The 17,366-nt window shown below is 41.1% G+C and overlaps 1 protein-coding gene across 2 annotated transcripts; it reads left to right on the top strand.

Annotated features, from left to right (window-relative positions):
• Positions 1–2,792: 2,792 nt before the first annotated feature.
• On the top strand, positions 2,793–16,467 carry ptpn3 (protein tyrosine phosphatase non-receptor type 3). 2 transcript variants are annotated; one of them, XM_054621274.1, is made up of 27 exons: positions 2,793–2,917; positions 3,616–3,681; positions 4,238–4,379; positions 5,394–5,528; positions 5,691–5,733; positions 5,912–5,993; positions 6,157–6,201; positions 6,291–6,343; positions 6,529–6,646; positions 6,738–6,825; positions 6,919–7,007; positions 7,091–7,154; positions 7,535–7,737; positions 7,821–7,946; positions 8,093–8,254; positions 8,865–8,946; positions 9,036–9,113; positions 9,262–9,318; positions 9,960–10,116; positions 10,243–10,415; positions 10,702–10,792; positions 10,999–11,060; positions 11,152–11,298; positions 11,991–12,119; positions 13,293–13,438; positions 13,524–13,659; positions 15,793–16,467. In XM_054621274.1, the coding sequence occupies exons 3-27, from the start codon at positions 4,311–4,313 to the stop codon at positions 15,865–15,867; spliced, it is 2,610 nt and encodes an 869-aa protein (XP_054477249.1). In that variant the 5' UTR covers positions 2,793–2,917; positions 3,616–3,681; positions 4,238–4,310; the 3' UTR covers positions 15,868–16,467. The 2 variants fall into 2 exon arrangements, with proteins under 2 accessions (XP_054477249.1, XP_054477250.1); XM_054621275.1 differs by lacking the exon at positions 3,616–3,681.
• The last annotated feature ends 899 nt before the right edge of the window (positions 16,468–17,366 follow it).

Genomic DNA, 17,366 nt, shown 5'->3' with positions numbered 1-17,366 from the left:
TGACACCTCTTGTCACATCACTCCAACGGCATTGGAACTAGCTGGGGCTGGTTTTCGCTTCTCCTGGCATCCAACACATTCATCTCTACAGTCTAACAACATTCCTACAAGAGAAGGAAACCCACCCCGAGATTCAGCAGATCAGCCAACGCCACCAGAACGAACAGGCTCGCTGGTTCAGTCCTCAAGGCTAACAGGAGGGGAAAGATGAACAAACTATTTCTGCATAAGGACAGCTAATACACCATGTAACTTCTGTTCTCAACCATAGCTCCATTACCATCAGCATTCATCCTCTCTTCCCTAACTATTCCATTCAAGAATCAATCTCATTCACATCCTTTTAACCGTCATTAACTTTTAGATAAATGGTGTCTCTGTCATGTCTTTTACTCATGGTCATGTACACACAGTCAGAGAACTGGGAGTCATGTCAGCTGGGGACATATTTGTGGTTGACATTGGAAATGGTCAAATCATCTTGGTTTCAGACTTGGTTCAGCAGCAAAAAATAAGTAAAAAAGTGACAGTACAATTTGTTTCTTTAAATTGTCTAGGATATGGAAATAATTTGTTTAGACACTAAATATAATATGAAACATATTATTGTACTGGCTCAGGTAATGTGACAAGGAGGCAGTCCATGCAAGTTTTATACTTAAACCAACACAATGTATTAAACTACAGGATCAAAACAAACACTGGAGTGTGCAGATAAGTAAAGTCAGTAATGAAAGCACTGCATGCGTGTGTCATGTGAGCTGTGAAGGTGTTGAAGCTGCAAAATCAAACGGTAACAATGAATGGTGGAATTCCGCTGTAGCCGGGGAGAGACGGAGTGAGCACAGGGGCCAGCATTTGTCACTCAAGGGCCAAGGTGAGTCTAATCAAGCTAACGACCCTCTATTGACAGCCAACTGCCTGCTCAGGTTGGCCAGGACAGCCTGAGTATTTATACACTAACTTAAACAAAGGTTCTGAATATTTCTTCCACAACTTCCTTTTTGTTATTAAATTCTATTTTAAGCACTTTTTTTTAAAGCATTTTTTTTTTATTAAATAAATTAAATCAACAGCGTGTCTTTTAAGGGTGTTACAGATTATAGGAGTTATTGGGTGTGTTTTATACAGCAGGTTTCTTTACACAGTATTATTCAGTATGAACAGTACATTTTTTATATTGAACACACGTGACAGCAGTATTTTTTCTCTCCTGTAGATGGAGACAGGAAAGCAGGGGATTTCTTGTAGTAGACTTACTTTTTTTTGAGTGTGAATTTGTAGCCTGCCTGTCAGTGAGCAGCTTTTTTCTCATCACATTTTCCCTTTACACATTGCTCTATGGCTACTCTTGATTTAAAGCCCAAGAGAGGAATGCAGGATCAGACAATATTGAATACTTTCCTTTGAGAGCAACAATGACATTCTCAGGTTCCGGCATCTCAATTGTGAGGATTTACAAGTTCCCCCAGTTTAAAATCATCATAAATTGAACATCTTTGGGATTTGCAGTGTTTCACTGAACAATTAGAGCAAATTGAAAATATGGTACATCTTCATCTTTGAGTGATACCATCAAATCAGGTGTAAACATTGCATGAAAAATAATTATTTCATCATTAATGTACACTTACTCAAGTACTGTGTTCAAATACAGATACTTCTCAAATATTTTCTTTCACTCTCACCTTATACTATAGAGACAGAAAATTAATTGGCAACTGTTATGATAATTGTTTTAGAGATTATTTGTGCAAAAATGACAAATATTTCATGATTCCAGATTTTCAATTTTGAGAATTTGCTCTTTTCCCTTCAGGTAGGCCTGTTGTAATAACTTATTCTTAATGCTTTTGAGGTTTGGATGTTGGTTGGACAGAAAAAGCATTATGAAGGTTTCATTTTAGGATTTTGGGAAATTGATACTGCCATTTAGCGGGGTCTTTTCTGACTTTTTTCAAACAAACAATCAATCCATAAATGGAGATGAATCCATTGAGATTATAATCAATTGTTACAGTCTTATATAAAATAGTTAAAATGTTGCTCTACCTCAACGAATTTAAACAATAAAATGCTGCTCTTACATTCATGCATGAGTTATAATAATCTAACAATATTATAAATAATAGTACAATATGGGGCGGCTGTGGCACATGAGGTAGAGCGCTTGACCCACAACCACAAGGTCGGTGGTTCGAACCCCTCTACAGGCAACATGCCGAGGTGTCCTTGAGCGAGACACCTAACCCCAAAATTGCTCCCCGGGCGCTTCATTGCAGCCCACTGCTCCTCCGGGATGGGTCAAATGCAGAGAACCGAATTTCCCCATTGTGGGACTAATAAAGGCTTAATTATAATAAGTGACTGCATTGTACACTTTCTGCAGAATGTTTTGTTTAAGATGGAGCGGTGAAGCAACATGTTATTTTGTAATCAAATGTGACCTGATGAGATGTGGGTCCACTGCAGCTGTATTGTTGGTGTCTTGTAAACCCATGAGGGTTTATCTATCTATCTATCTATCTATCTATCTATCTATCTATCTAGATAGATAGTACATTTTCCCGATACTTATATACTTTAAATAACATTGTCATTGCAGGACTCTTCTTGTAATTGTTGTATTATTACTTTAACTTAAGTGGAGGATTTGAGTAAAACTTTTGTCATGTTTTGGTTTGTGTTGCCCTGCATATTTCCGATGTTTTGCGCGCGCGCCCCCTAGAGCGCGCGTCCAATCGGCAGCGCGCGCGGCGAAGGGGCGGGGTCGCGCGGAGTCAGCGCAGCCAGGGATGAGAAACTTGTCCCGGATATTTACCTAACTATACCTGGCTCTTCCGACGCGCCCCGTCCCGAGCTTTTCACAGCGGATAGTCTGAGGAGTATGATCCGTCTCTGAAGCGGGACGACTGAGGTACACATATCTTCTTTTTTTTTGGTCTTTTAAACATTCTCTTCCCAAAAAAAGCAGCCACTTGGCCAAGTTGTAGTTACGAGGACGGCTGTGGTTGGAGGAAAGTTTGCCAGTGAAGTGTTCCTCCTTTTGGGTGTAGCTGTAGAAAACTTTCAGGTTGTCAACAGGTTCCTTGTTGGCGCTGTGGTTCAAAGTACAGGCAGGTCACAGCAGAGTTCATTATCGACAGACTGGGACAGTCAGACAATATAAATATGTGCCTAAGACACCGAGATAGGGCCTGTTTATTCGTTGGTATGTGCACGTTTGGTAAATCACTAGGGGCCATCACTTAGTGTTTTATGTCCCACAATGTACACTTTTAACTTGAATAGATAAAGCTATGGCAGAAATGTGTGTTAAAAGCAACATAAAGTAAGATAACTCTTTTATTTCCTAATCTGTATCTGTCACGTTGACACAAACCGCATTATATCAGATATAGACGCGAGATGCAAAACACCCAGTGAGGTCATACGTCTCTACATCATGATGAGGTTTTATAATTAGAGCATTTGCTTGTAAATTCATTAGAGGCCTGCCTGTGAGAAGGGTCATTATGGAAAACAAGTCACCAAGCTGGGAACAGCTCGGTTTTAATATATTCAGAGTGTGTCACTGTGTTCAAACATTAACTCACACACTGTGTGTCCTTTCAGAATCAGTGTGAGACAGGCTGGTCGGGATCCTTTAATCATTCACCTGCAAACCAAGACAGGACACATGTACGTACACACACTTGCATGCACAAAGATGCACACACACTCATATATATTGAGGTATTATCAAAGCAAGGTATTGGGTTTAAACATGTATTAGTAGTGCATGTATGTGTGTGTGTTTGTAATCCCGCTGCGTGCATTGCTCCCAGAGGCTGGTCTGAGATCAGTCTTAGTGTAGTGTAGATGGGCGTGTTCAACTCAGAAATGTTTAACATTCTTATCATTCAGCTGCCTGTGTAAGGCGGAGAGACGCAGCAGGGAGAGCAGCAGGGAGAGGGAAGGGACATGTTCAGACCCAGGCCAAAATAATAAGGAATTACACAAACACACACACACACACACACACACACACACACACACACACACACACACACACACACACACAAAAACACAGTCACTCCTTCGCATTCACACTGCATTACTCACTGCAGCCCGATGCTCCATACAGCACATATATTACTCATCACACAATGTCATCCTGAGGGAGGTGCATTAGAAGACAACAGTCTGGAAACATCTGACACTGTTTTTGTGGTTGTGTGTGCGTGTGTGTTTCCAGGTCCGCATTCAGTGACAAGCTGAGGGCAGAGGTTTTGTCTTGAGAAGGAGGCAGAGTTACCGTGGTAACAGACATGCCAAAACCGGACCTGCTCTGCCTAGTTCAGCTGCTGGACGGCACTATCGAGACCTTCAGAGTCAGCGTGCGTAACACACACACACACACACACACACACACACACACACACACACACACACACACACACACACACACACACACACACACACACACAGACACACACTGTTTCCTGTCTGTTGTTGAAGAGATCATATGTTATTCCAATCTGTCTCTGTGCTCTGCTAATGATCGTAGCGTCAGAGTATGATACAGTGACCGACTACTCTTTCATGTTCCCATTGATCCACATCTCTTGTTTAACTCTGTGACCTTGGTTTGAAGGACACGCTCACCTCTTGGAGCTAACAGAGGTTGTCACACTTAAAAAGGGCCTTTAACATCATCAGCATATCGTGTCTTACACAGTATACTCACACACACACACACTGACAAGCATTAACACACACACATGCAGGAAATCACAAATATTGCTTTCTAGGACAGAAGCTGTGCGGCATCTTTATGTGATCAGTGGGAGAACGCTGCGGTTGTTTCCAATATTAAAGTCTCCATTAGGCTCTTTTTTTACGACTCCTGTGTTTCTCGTGTTGATATAAGATTTATTGTGTTTTACAAGATTTTCACTGATGAATGGCCCATTTAAACCGATCTTCACCCTGATTTTGTGTCCACACGCACATCAAGAATGATTTTGTTTCCTGCTGAAAGAACTCACTGTTCAGCAGAGTTTACAATAAACACGGTCCTCTTGTGATGTGAATGTGCTCCTACAAGTGTGGAGAAAATGCAGTTGAGCTGCGGGTTTTCCCTCAGAGTTAAATAGTTAAACAAAGTGTTTTTCACCAGGCTATATGCAATATTAATTGTTTTTGTCTGATATACAACCAACTTCAATATTTAAAATTACCACGGACAAACTCACAGATTTATTAAAAACTATTTTTATTTTCCTATCTATGTATTAGGCACGACTGCAACATATGGCACTGTATTTTCTACATTTACAAATAAGCAACGGGTAAACGTCAGTCAAAGTTTTGGTTGATATCAATGTTTATTTGTTGTTTCCATATCTCAGAAGCAGGATGAAGGTGTTATTCTGTTGGACCAAGTATGCGACCACCTGGGCCTGGAGGAGAGGCAGCTCTTCAGTCTGCAGATCAGAGAATCCAGCACAGCCATCGCCTCAATCACAGCCAACACACACTCTCCTGTGAGCTCACTGTTCATCTGCTGAGCATTTGGGCTGGGAATGTAACGTATTGCACTCGCTGATTGCTGTTTAGACGATGATTACCACAGGGTATGCTTACATAAATGCTTTTTATTTTCAGCCCCAGTTAGCCATTATACTTAATGAATTTCTTTCTCTCAGAGATGGTTGGAGCCCGAGAAACCCTTGAAGAAGCAGATAAAAGGTATCTGTCATTTTCTGGGTCCAGGGAATTCACTGTTTTTACTGAGTTATTTCTCTAGACAAGTATATGTTTTAAAAAAATATATATATATGTTACAATATATTTAAAGATAGGGGGTGTAGAACAGAAGAGGATTAAGGTAAACCTGCAACTACAGATAGATGCTGTTCCTCTGCAGGTCTTGCATCTCCCTTTTATCTGAACTTCAGAGTACGATTCTTCATGTCTGATCCTAACTCTCTGCAGCATGAACAGACAAGGTTAGTATATGTGCCTCTCAGTTTTGTGTGTTTTTACAGCAGTAATATGTCCCTATAAATTGATCTGTAGAAGTAGTTTGACTCACAAAGGTCCTTTTCAGTGGGATTATGTATAAAAGTGAATGCGTGGGTTTGTAAAGTTCCTCTTGTCTGGTACCTGCAGGCACCTGTACTTCCTCCAGATCAGGAGTGACATTAGAGAAGGACGGTTAGTAACACACAAACTTAACCGCTCTTCCCCCTATGCACAGTATGATTTTAGCTAATACAAGTTGTAATCATGGAGTATGATTGCAGGTTGCAGTGCCCGCTGAGTGCAGCTGTAGTGTTGGCCTCTTACGCCGTGCAGTGTAAGTCTTATCTCTTTCCACAGAAACAAATGATTAATGACTTAATAATAACTGAGTGAGTAATTACTCCTGTTGAGGATGCTCTCAATGAGCAGCAGCTCTCTTACAGTAGCCCAGATGTCAGCGTGTGAATGCGTGCATCTGGTTATGTGTCAATGCTCAGTGTCTCTTTCCATCGCCTGCAGCGGAGATGGGGGATCACTGTCCATCTCGACTCCCTGGTTACCTCTCCAAATGCTACTTCATTCCTGAACAGGATGAAGACTTCCTGTCCAAAGTGGAGGATCTTCATCCACAGCACAAGTAATACAGGCAGCTTCATTACATCTAGTTGCCACCATCTAGTTCTTGGTGATGTATATGACTCTCTGTCTGTGTGTGTTTGTGTTCCCAGGGGGCTGAAGCAGAGCGAAGCAGAGCTATGTTTCCTCAACACAGCACGGACGCTGGAGCTGTATGGGGTGGAGCTGCATGCTGCCATGGTAGAGAGATTCCCTCGAATAGATATTCATGTAATTCCTCTTTACTCTTCTCATGTGTGACATTTTTTTCATCATTCCCTCGTTGTCTTTTAGGACATCAATGACGCCCCTCTGATGGTGGGTTTGGCCTCCAGTGGTGTTGCAATATTCTGCAATATGATTTGCTCAAGTTTCTTTCCCTGGTGAGTGTTGACGAAGTTAATTATATGTTCCTTGTACCTGTATTTCTTCTTTTCCTTCAACCAATTGCGTTCTTCACTTTTAGGGGAAACATCATCAAGATTTCATTCAAGAGGAAACGCTTTCTTATACATCTGAAACGTAAACATGTGAGTCCGTCTGCCACTAATTTATTCAAATAGCTCTGAACAAATTATGCTTTTAATTGCTCTACAAACCTGGCTGATGACTCCATTAAATATTGAGCTGTAATTTAGGACATTATAATTTATACACTTGTCATGGTCTACATAGAATATAACATTGATTGATGGTTCATATCCACACATGGCAGGTTTTCTCTTTGTGTTTATATGTGTGACAGGATATAAATCATTCATAAAAAATGTGAGAAGAAGCAGTTTTTTTTATTTCGGCAACAAATGCAACCTGAGCATCTTAAGTTAGAGATGTGACCTTGAATATTGGAGTCGCAAAGAACTCCAATATTTTAAGCATTATAAAAAAATAATTACTCTGTATATTGCAGGGGGAGACCCAGGATTGTGAGGTGTCTCTGGTTCTGCCCTGTGCCAAGACCTGTAAGAACCTGTGGAGGTCCAGTGTGGATCATCACTCCTTCTTCTGCTCCAACCGGACTGTCAGGAGCCCCAAACACAACAACAGCACGGTTCAGGCCTACAGAAAGTTGATAACACAACACCTGGGGCTAGGCAACAGTAAAACTGACAGGTGGGTGTTGCCTGTGCAAATATATTTGCATGGATATTTTTGTCACAAACACTGAAAGGTTTATTGTCCCTTCTTATTTGCAGTGGTCCAGTGTGCCAGCGTGTTGTGGGGGGGATGGTGTGGAACCCAGTCCTGCAGAGGTCGATTTCATCAGAGCAGCTTGAAACCAAGAGCCTGCCGTCTAGATCGCCCCCAAACACCCCCAACTGGTACGGCCTGTAGGATCAACCACCACTCTATGTTCTCAGCTGCAGTCAAACATCAATCTAGCATTTCTTTTCCTTTTTTTAACTCAGGTTATATCATCGATAAAATCTTACACTCACCTGGTTTTGTTTGTTTGTCTCTCTGGCAGGCGAAGTCCTCGAGTTCGCCACGGCATCAGTAAACCTCGGCCATCCTCAGTTGAACTGAGCAATGACATGAAGGACATGTCGGAGGGGGAGGACGTCTTCTACACATACAGGGCGTCTGTGAGCAGCAGCAAGGACAGTGAGGGAGACTCTTCACCGTATCAGTAAGTATCAGTTACAGAAATGTGTCTTCTTCTTAGGTACACCCCTAAACTCTCTAAATGAAATGGGCTATGAATATATAAAAGGAAATTTAATCATTTTTACACCGACATTGCATTCGCATTTGGTGCAATTTAAATAACATCATTAGTGACAGCTGTTGACACCACATTTAGCTAGTTAATGTTACTTCAGTGAGTTTGCCAAACCACTTAAAGTAACTTCCAGCTGTTTTCATCTTCACCCGCCTTTTGCATGCTCCTTTCTGCAGTAGTTATCCTCAGCCAAAGACTTTATTTGATAGAGAGGAATCACCACTCTGTATTATTTTGTTATAACTGGTACGTAAGTTATCAATGTTCATATACTATGAAAACAACAAAAAAGGGCTTATGCTTTTATTCATAAAAAAAAAAAAAAAAGGTTGCAATTTTAATTGCAAAATTGGTCAAAAAGTATGAATTGAACAGGCCAAAAATGTGTTGGCAAAGCATTAAAGTTGAATAAAATATTATGATATAAGATTATTCAGAATTGTATCACACCTGTAAATCATGTTAATCTGCAAATCAGAAAGAAAAAAATGTCTTTATTTTATCTCATCTCTTAAAGCCGAGGGACAGAGGCTTTGTTACACATTGACGACAGTATCGGAGAGGAGGATGGTGACCACATCTCACACCACTACGACAAGGTCTGTTATGTTCCCATAAACTCAAAACAAGTGTATTGCTGTATATCCATCAATGTCTCCATCGATTCTGAGTGCTTGTGTGTATGCAGGGTGCTCTCGGCGACGGTGACCTGATGCTCATATGTATTGCCCCCGATCATGACGGCAAGTTTGGCTTCAATGTTAAAGTGGGTCTCTCTCTTAAACTCTTTGTGTGTCTCTTACCTTCAGGTGTGGCAGGCAGCGTTTTACGTTGTTTTAATTTATTAATACACATTATGTTTGTGTTGTCACTTGACTGCTCTTGCTCCATCTAATTGCCATAACTCCTCCTAGGGTGGAGTGGACCAGAAAATGCCTCTAGCCATATCCCACGTTAAACCCGACTCTCCGGTAAGAACCGACGTGGGTGTGTTTGTGTTTTGCGGTGTAGTGTCTCCAGGTGGTGTCAAAATAACATTATGATGAAATGTTAACACAATATGGACTGATGAATGATTAGGAAAAATTTGTCAATTCATTGATCGCTTCATTGGTAGCTCACCAGAAACATTAGTTTGTAATTACCTCCACCAAGGAGGTAATGTATTTGTTTTATATATATCAATATATACGTAAATATATAAGGGATTAATTGTGTCATTCATTTGTCAAGATAAACCTTTGGGTTTTGGATTGTTGGTCGGAAATATCGTTACCTTTGGCTCTACGATATTTTAAACACTTTTCACTATTTCGGTGCTATTTTTGACGATAAGTCGATTCATTTAGTCACATTAATTGATACTTAAAATGGGAAATAACTTTCGTATAGGTGGTATCTGGTGGACAAACTATTTACTGGTGACACTGTTTCTAAATTACCAGGTTTGGCGTTTCTGTAATGCAATTTCTTCTTACTTATTTGCCGACATATACACTGATTCTAAATATAATAAAGTAATATCAGCCCGAAACTCGGTCTAGCTTTAAGCCCTAGACTGAAAGACAGATTGATGTTTGGTGTTGAGATTTCATCTTTGTGTTGTTTGTAGGCAGGTCGATGTGAGCCCCAACTCCTGGAGGGAGACCTGTTGGTGCTCATCAACGGCCGAGACATCTCTGAACACACACATGACCAGGTTGTCATGTTCATACGAGCCAGCAGAGAGTCGCACTCCAGAGAGCTGGCCCTGCTCATCAGACGTAAAGGTGTGTGGGCGTGTGTGTTTAACAGAGACTCAAAACTGCTGAAGCAGCAGGTGATATAAGAGTGCACACTGTTTGTCTTATTTCTATGAATATTTATCACAGCCTTGAACCGTCCTTGCATTCCAGGTCCTGGCCGGGTGGCACCCCTGCTGCAGTTACCTCCCGCCCTCACGCTCACCGGCCAATCACAGGGAGACAAGCTGTCACCTGGCCAGTCAGAGCGGGTCACGACTGTGGAGGAATCGATGCGACAGCTGGAGAGAGGAATACAGTCTGGCACACTCTGTTTCCATTTTGAGGTATTAAATATGCAGTTGGGAGATAAACAGTGAACAAGTATTGAAAAATGGACTTATAAGCCAAATCAAACAAAAAAAGCATTCTTTAGTTTGGCCCACAAACACAGTTATTTTTAAGCATAATGAGCCTGTCTTGGTGTCAGATTAATGATTACTAATCTTCACTCAGACTTCCGACAATCTAAAACAAAGATGACGTCACCGGCCTGGAATTTGCAGTTTTTGTTTGTGTATGTTTCTGTGTGTGTTACTGCAAAGCATGTGTTTGTATGCTTGTAATTCCTAGAATTTATACAGGAGGAAGCCTGGTCTGTCACTAAACTGTGCTCGGCTCCCTGAGAACATGGACAAGAACCGATATAAGGATGTTTTACCTTGTAAGTGCTGCTTATTCTGATTATTTGTGTGTCTGTGCCCTGCTATTCGCCCTCCCCACCGACACCCACAGCTCTGTGCTGCCTTTTTTAACCTTGTTCTGAAAGCTCACCGCTGTAGCACCTCACAAAATTTAATTGGTTGAGCCTGTGGTGTGTCTAAGGCTCTATTATGACCCTCATGCAGTGCCACCCTGCTCTCCTTTCAGATGATGCAACTAGAGTGGTGCTTCAGGGCCCAGAGGACTACATCAACGCCAGCCACATCACGGTGCGCATCACTAATATGAAGTGTCTCTTCCCTGTCTGACATTTAATGTAATCCTCTGTGTGCTGTGTGTATTTATTTGTCTGTCTCGCAGGTGGTGCCCCCTGTGTCTGGTGTGTGTTTGCGTTATGTTGCAGCTCAGGGTCCATTGCCACAGACCTGCACTCACTTTTGGCAGACTGTTTGGGAGCAACAGATACACACCATCATCATGCTAACAACTCTGACAGAGCGGGGACGGGTATACATGCGTTCATACTTTCACACTGTAAACAGCCACATTGACACAGGTATGTTAATGAAAAAACAGAAAGTGAAGCACGAGAAATTACACAGCTCATATCAGCGATGCATTAGCGGTGATTACTGCGGCACTACTAGGACATTATTACATGATACTGTAATTACAATGTTCAGCGGTGATGTTTGCTCACAAAAATGATAAATTGCCACAATTATGAGTAATTACAGGGTTTCAAATTGTAGAGAGGAGCTAAATGTGAAGCGTGAGCAGGATTGGCAACAAGAGAAACAATTTGAGAGCGAGGACACATTCACACAGAAACAGAGGCAGCGAGGTATCAAGGTCTTGTTGAATGAAGATGTCTCTGTCTCAGCTGTTGCTTGGTAACCAGATGCTTATATTAATTGATCATTTTCCTGCTACTCGTCAAGTGCCGTGAGTTTCGCTCCACTTGACGATAACACACACACAGACACACACACACAAATTGACAATCAGTTCACATCCTTCCCCTGATGGATTGCTTTTGTTCCTCAGACTGCCGGGTTGAACAAACAATGCTGTTGAATATGAGTTTGATTTCATGAGAGTAGAGCTAGGCTGATGCAGCAGCAGTCGTACACTGTATCCTGACTGATGATTCATGTCACATGTAATGTAATTTTCTCGGTGATGTCATACACTTGCAGACCAAGTGCCACCAGTACTGGCCGCATCCGCCTGAAGTGAAGGATTACGGGCCAATGCAGGTGAAGTGTCACTCTGAGGAGTGTAACCTGGCGTATGTGACGCGGCAGTTCACTCTGACACACACACAGGTACAGTAGAAAATGATTAGTCGATAATCAAATGATCAATTACGTTACTTTTAAAGTACAAAATCACTTGTTTATTCTTCTCAAATGTGAAAATTTGCTGCTTTTCCTTGTCTTAACATCATAGTAAATTCAATATTTGGGGGTTTTGGGCATTTGGTTGGATAAAACAAGACCTTTGACATCAGCTTGAGCTTTTTTTTTTTAATGGACAGTGTATAGCATTTTGAGGGATCTATTGGCAGAAATAGAATATAATATTAATACAAATTTAAATAATATATTTTTAAAAGTTTCAGCCAGAGCACTGAACCTTTAACTGTTTTCTGATCTCATATAGGCCAATCAATTAATAAAAAAAACAAGTCTGCAAAAATACAATTAGGAAAATAATTAGTTGCAACCTTAGTTGCCCTGAAGTTCACACCTGCTTCCATATCCACAGGAACCCTTAGCAAAGCATGATCAACACAACACAGAGCTTTTCTGTTTGTATGTTTGCAGTGACATGTACCATGTTTGTGCCATATGTCACATAACAGAGTTCACCACGGGAAGCAAACAAAAATACAGTCCCCTCCGTATGGGTGGCATGGTTTGTATGTGTGTGTGGGCGGGCCTGTGCGCCTTGGTGTGTATTAACTGCGTGTTGGTGGGCAGGCTCTTTCTGAGAGGTTTAGCCAAGAAAGTTTAAAACACTTAAAATGGTAGATAATCTGATTTAAATTAGCTTTTTTCCGACCAGGTAAACTAACAGATAATGCTCAAGAAGGCATGAAGTATGAAGTCACATACATTCACACACAGATACTGCTGTGTGAGCCCATCTGTTCCTCTGGCGGAGCGAGTTAATCCCTGCATGGAGTCACAGGCCACATGACTATTATAAACTCTAAACTCAGCCATTCTCCTCGCCACCTGTTTTCATCTTTCATGTCCTATTTCACTTCCTGATTTCAGTGTCGCCTACTGGTCATGTGCAGGTTTGTGGTTGAATCCTCACCTGCTCTGTGTTTCCATTACACGCTTTTGTTTTCTCACATGCTGAATATTGTGTATTGAGTGTTTAAGCCTGTAACGCTGCAGCGTTAGTCTCATGTGGATGATATATTTCCCAAAGGTTACTGGTTATCCACCTTTCTTTTTCGTTTGTGTGTGTGTGTGTGTGTGTGTCAGCGGGGTGAGGAGCGTGCAGTCACACACCTGCAGTATGTCGCGTGGCCCGACCACGGCGTACCCGATGACCCTTCAGACTTCCTGCTGTTCATCAGCTCGGTCAGGGAGAGGAGGAGAGGTGAAGAGCCACTAATGGTACACTGCAGGTAACGCCCTCACACTCACCCTCACACATACGTACTGTACCTGTCTCTGCTATACACTTAATGCTTTGTTTGTTTTGAATTTTAGTGCTGGGATTGGACGGACAGGAGTTCTGATCACCATGGAAGCGGCTCTGACTTTGTTGGATGGGTTCAGGCCGGTGTTCCCGCTGGACATTGTCAGAACAGTGAGAGATCAGCGAGCCATGATGATTCAGACCACGGTACGGAGAAACGGAACAAGGATTTCTTCCATAGTGATTGTTCTCTCCGTTATTAAATTCTTAATCATGGTCACCTGTCGCTTGGGAGAAGTTTTAGCTGTCCTTAGTATTCACTGTCTTTATTTTCTAAATATCTCAGCCGATTCCATCTTTAAATGATTATAAGACCCAGCTGATTTGTCTTCTACATGGTCTAAGCCTTGTTAAACTTGCATTTTATTTTAGTTTGTTTTATAGGGATATCTGGCTTGAAATAATTTGGGATCTAACCACAGAGAACAATATCGTTTGTGAGAAGTGCTCTTTAAAATGCTCACTTAACTGAGGACTGCAAGTAAAAGATAATGTAGAAGATTTGGGTTGAACCTTCTGCAGATAGTCACACTTTGAGAGATGTCTTTTTCCTTTATATGTTAGTCCAACATCTTAGCCACACGCTTTCTCTTGCCTCAATAAAGTCTTTAAAAATGCATGTATTAATTTAAAAAACAACATTTCTTTTTTCATTAGGGCACACTGCAATTAGTTTAAAATGTCGGAGATTTTGTGAAAGATTTATTTAATGGAGTTGAATCTTATGGAGGATTGAAAAATCTAATGAATGCTTAGAGTTTCTTTAAAAAATACCATGTTAAGGGAGAGAAGGTTTCACTCCATTCTGCCTAGAATTAGTGCACAGTGAAGTGGCCAACTGCAGGGTTCCAGTCATCTTAAACCTTCATTAATTCACAGAAACGTGGCTGCCACAGTTTTATACTGACGGCAAAGGAGCTGGCAGGCTGAGTTTGGAAGCCTTGCTCTGTGGCACCTCAGCAGTGTTTGTCGAGGGAGAGGAAAGTGTTACTCATTGCTTTGATGGGAGGTAGTGCTGGGAATATGGCAGCCCTCCAGTGACAAGCCTGCTTCTAGACCACTGCTGCCACCACTATAACCCTTATTTTGAAAGGCGATCCGGTCCCTGAGGCTTCTTCTCTGATGTCTTTGTGCTGATGGAACGTTTCCTCAGGTTTCCCTCATATGTTTGTGTCCCTGACACTGATGGAAAACATGCACAGTCAGAGGACAAACCTTCAAATTAGGACGCCATATGTTTAAAGATGAGGCTTTATTCTACAATGTGTTTCTCAATGCTTTCCAGCTTTCTTTCCCTGTCTGTCTTCCTTACGCTCCGCCACAAGCCTGTTGGTTCCTGCTGACAATGTAAAACATTGAAAATGGGTCACAAATACACAGCTGACAGATCAATCTCACCACGAGGTCCACTCAGTAGCTGTTCTGGAGCTTTCAATCGTATCATACAATCTTCATGAACAGATGGAGTTTAATTCCAGCAGCATGCTTGTGTAGATGGCAGTGTCGGTTGGTCAACCACTTTGGTTCAGTCTGAAATATCTCACAGATTTCGCAATTTCAAGGTTACTAATACTACTGACTTTTGTGATTCTCTGACTTTTCCTCTAGCGCCACTGTAAATGTCACATTTGTTGTTTTGAGTGAAATGTCAGAACGAATTTGGCACATGCATTTATGTCCTCCTCAGGAACAATCTTAATTACTCTGGTGATCTGCTGACTCCTATATATAGCGCCATCATCAGATCAAATATGAAATTGTTCAATACTTTGGTAAAGTTTGTTGATAATTGTAAACATTATACCTGCTAAATAGCAGCAAGTTAGCTTGGTTATTGTGAGCATGTTAGCATGCCGGCGTTAGCATTTAGCTCAAAGGCTGTGCCAAAGTACAGCCTCACAGAGCAGCTTGCATGGCAATAGACTCTTAAGTGTTGATAAAAAAAGGCTGACACAGCTGGATGTTTTAGGGAATGTTTCTCCAACGCCAGTAAAAAATACATTTGTGGAGACTATTTTCAACCGCGTTTTAATCCGTATTTGGTGTGTTAGTGATTTTGGCTCCCTGATGTGTTTTAACAGTTAAGCTCTATGAGACAGAAACATAAGCTTTACCAGGCTCTTGGTTTCACAGACAATACTTGTTAGTAGGATCAGTTAATTGTTGATCTTGTACTTTAAATGGAATTGAATGACTAGGAAAATATAAAATATAATCAGATTACCCTTTCAAAAACAGTTATGTAACACTTAGTAACACTTTGTCTCTTGTGTGTTTCAGTGTCAGTTCCAGTTTGTGTGTAAGGCCATTCTGCGAGTCTACAAAGGGGAACAAGAAGGATCCACAGCACCGTAGCCCAAATCAGCGACCAGAACAGACACACTTAGCCTCATCTCAATGCAGGCGACTGCCACAGAGGGACTTACAGTGCTATAACAGATTAACCTCTGTCACCGCCTGTGGGACTGGTACACAGACTGGATAATGAGAGTATAACCAGCTTCAGGGCACATCTGTCTGTGATCTGTGTAGCCTAGATTCAATGTGAGAGTACGAATCTTACACCTAGTCGGCCTTAGTGATTGCTGATAGTGCATTAAGCATGTAGAGGCTGCGGTCTCCATAGAGACAGATGTAAGACTGATGTGCGCTGCTAATTTCTGTCCAAGAGGCCACACAGGAATGTTGCCTCTTCTTATTAAGCTATGCGTGCCTTAGACTGACGCCTCCCAGTTCATGTATCGAACAGGGCGGCAGCGGCAGACCAGGATCATTATAATCTGAAGTTTATCTGTGTGTACAAAGACGAAGAGCGAGGCGGGCTTTAGATCACTGCAGCAGATACTGTAAGGTCACAACGTTGCAGCACCGCACGTTATCCGCCAGAGGACCACCAAACCCGACTGTTCAACACTCTTAAATTATTAAGACACTAAATAAACACAGTGATTTATACTCATGTGTCTGCTTTGTCGTTTGTTCTGATAGTGAATGCTATGAATTAGATCATTTAATGAGGATCATTTTATGTTGAAAATAGTAAGGCTCTGTTTTCCTTGCAGAATGAAGCTGCTCACTGAAGTGAAGAGTAGTCTGCTCATTTAACCTTCAGCTGACTTTCTCTAAAGCTGGCATGTCGGTAAAACTATCTCAGCATCACAATCAGCCCAAAGTGTATCTGGCTAGGGCAAAATATTGTTTTAAAAGACTACATGTAATATGCAAGGATTTCAGTTCCTCTGCAGGTTTATGATTTTGTATAATTCATAGTGTTGTTATATTTGTGCATCTGTAGTAATTTTTACCTACAGAACAATGCATGCATGAATAGCTGGTAAGTAATTTACGAACTATCCACTAAGACCAAAAAAGTGTGATTCCATCATTTCACTTATAAACTATGTTCAGAAGCAACTGACTGATGCTCAAAATCCTTCATTATTTTGTCGACCAGATGTGTAGAGTTTGTTTTATAATTGTATAGACAAATATAAGGATGAGGTGGAGTCACACTCAGTGGTGGAGTTATGCTATTGTGATTTTTCACAATGGAATAGTTTATTTTTCTATTTATTTCTAAGAAAACCACTTATTTTGGTTTGCTCCATTTATTTGTTTGTTTGTATTGGGTGTGGAAATGGGATCTGTTTTTACCGAATGAAAAATAAATAAAGTATTTATTATTTGTAGCCAGAATTACATTATTGGCAATGAGATAGAGCTTAGTATATGTTCATAATGATAAATGTTTTACAGAAAAATATATTTGAATAGATAACTACATGAATATTAATAAAAATTCAAGAATTTTTTCATAAATGGTTTGGGTTTTGACTTGGACTCATGAGCTCAGT

Source organism: Anoplopoma fimbria, chromosome 20 (assembly GCF_027596085.1).
Source record: "Anoplopoma fimbria isolate UVic2021 breed Golden Eagle Sablefish chromosome 20, Afim_UVic_2022, whole genome shotgun sequence".
Taxonomy (NCBI): domain Eukaryota; kingdom Metazoa; phylum Chordata; class Actinopteri; order Perciformes; family Anoplopomatidae; genus Anoplopoma; species Anoplopoma fimbria.
The sequence above is the reverse complement of the archived record's forward strand: the minus strand, read 5'-3'. Positions and strand labels throughout refer to the sequence as shown.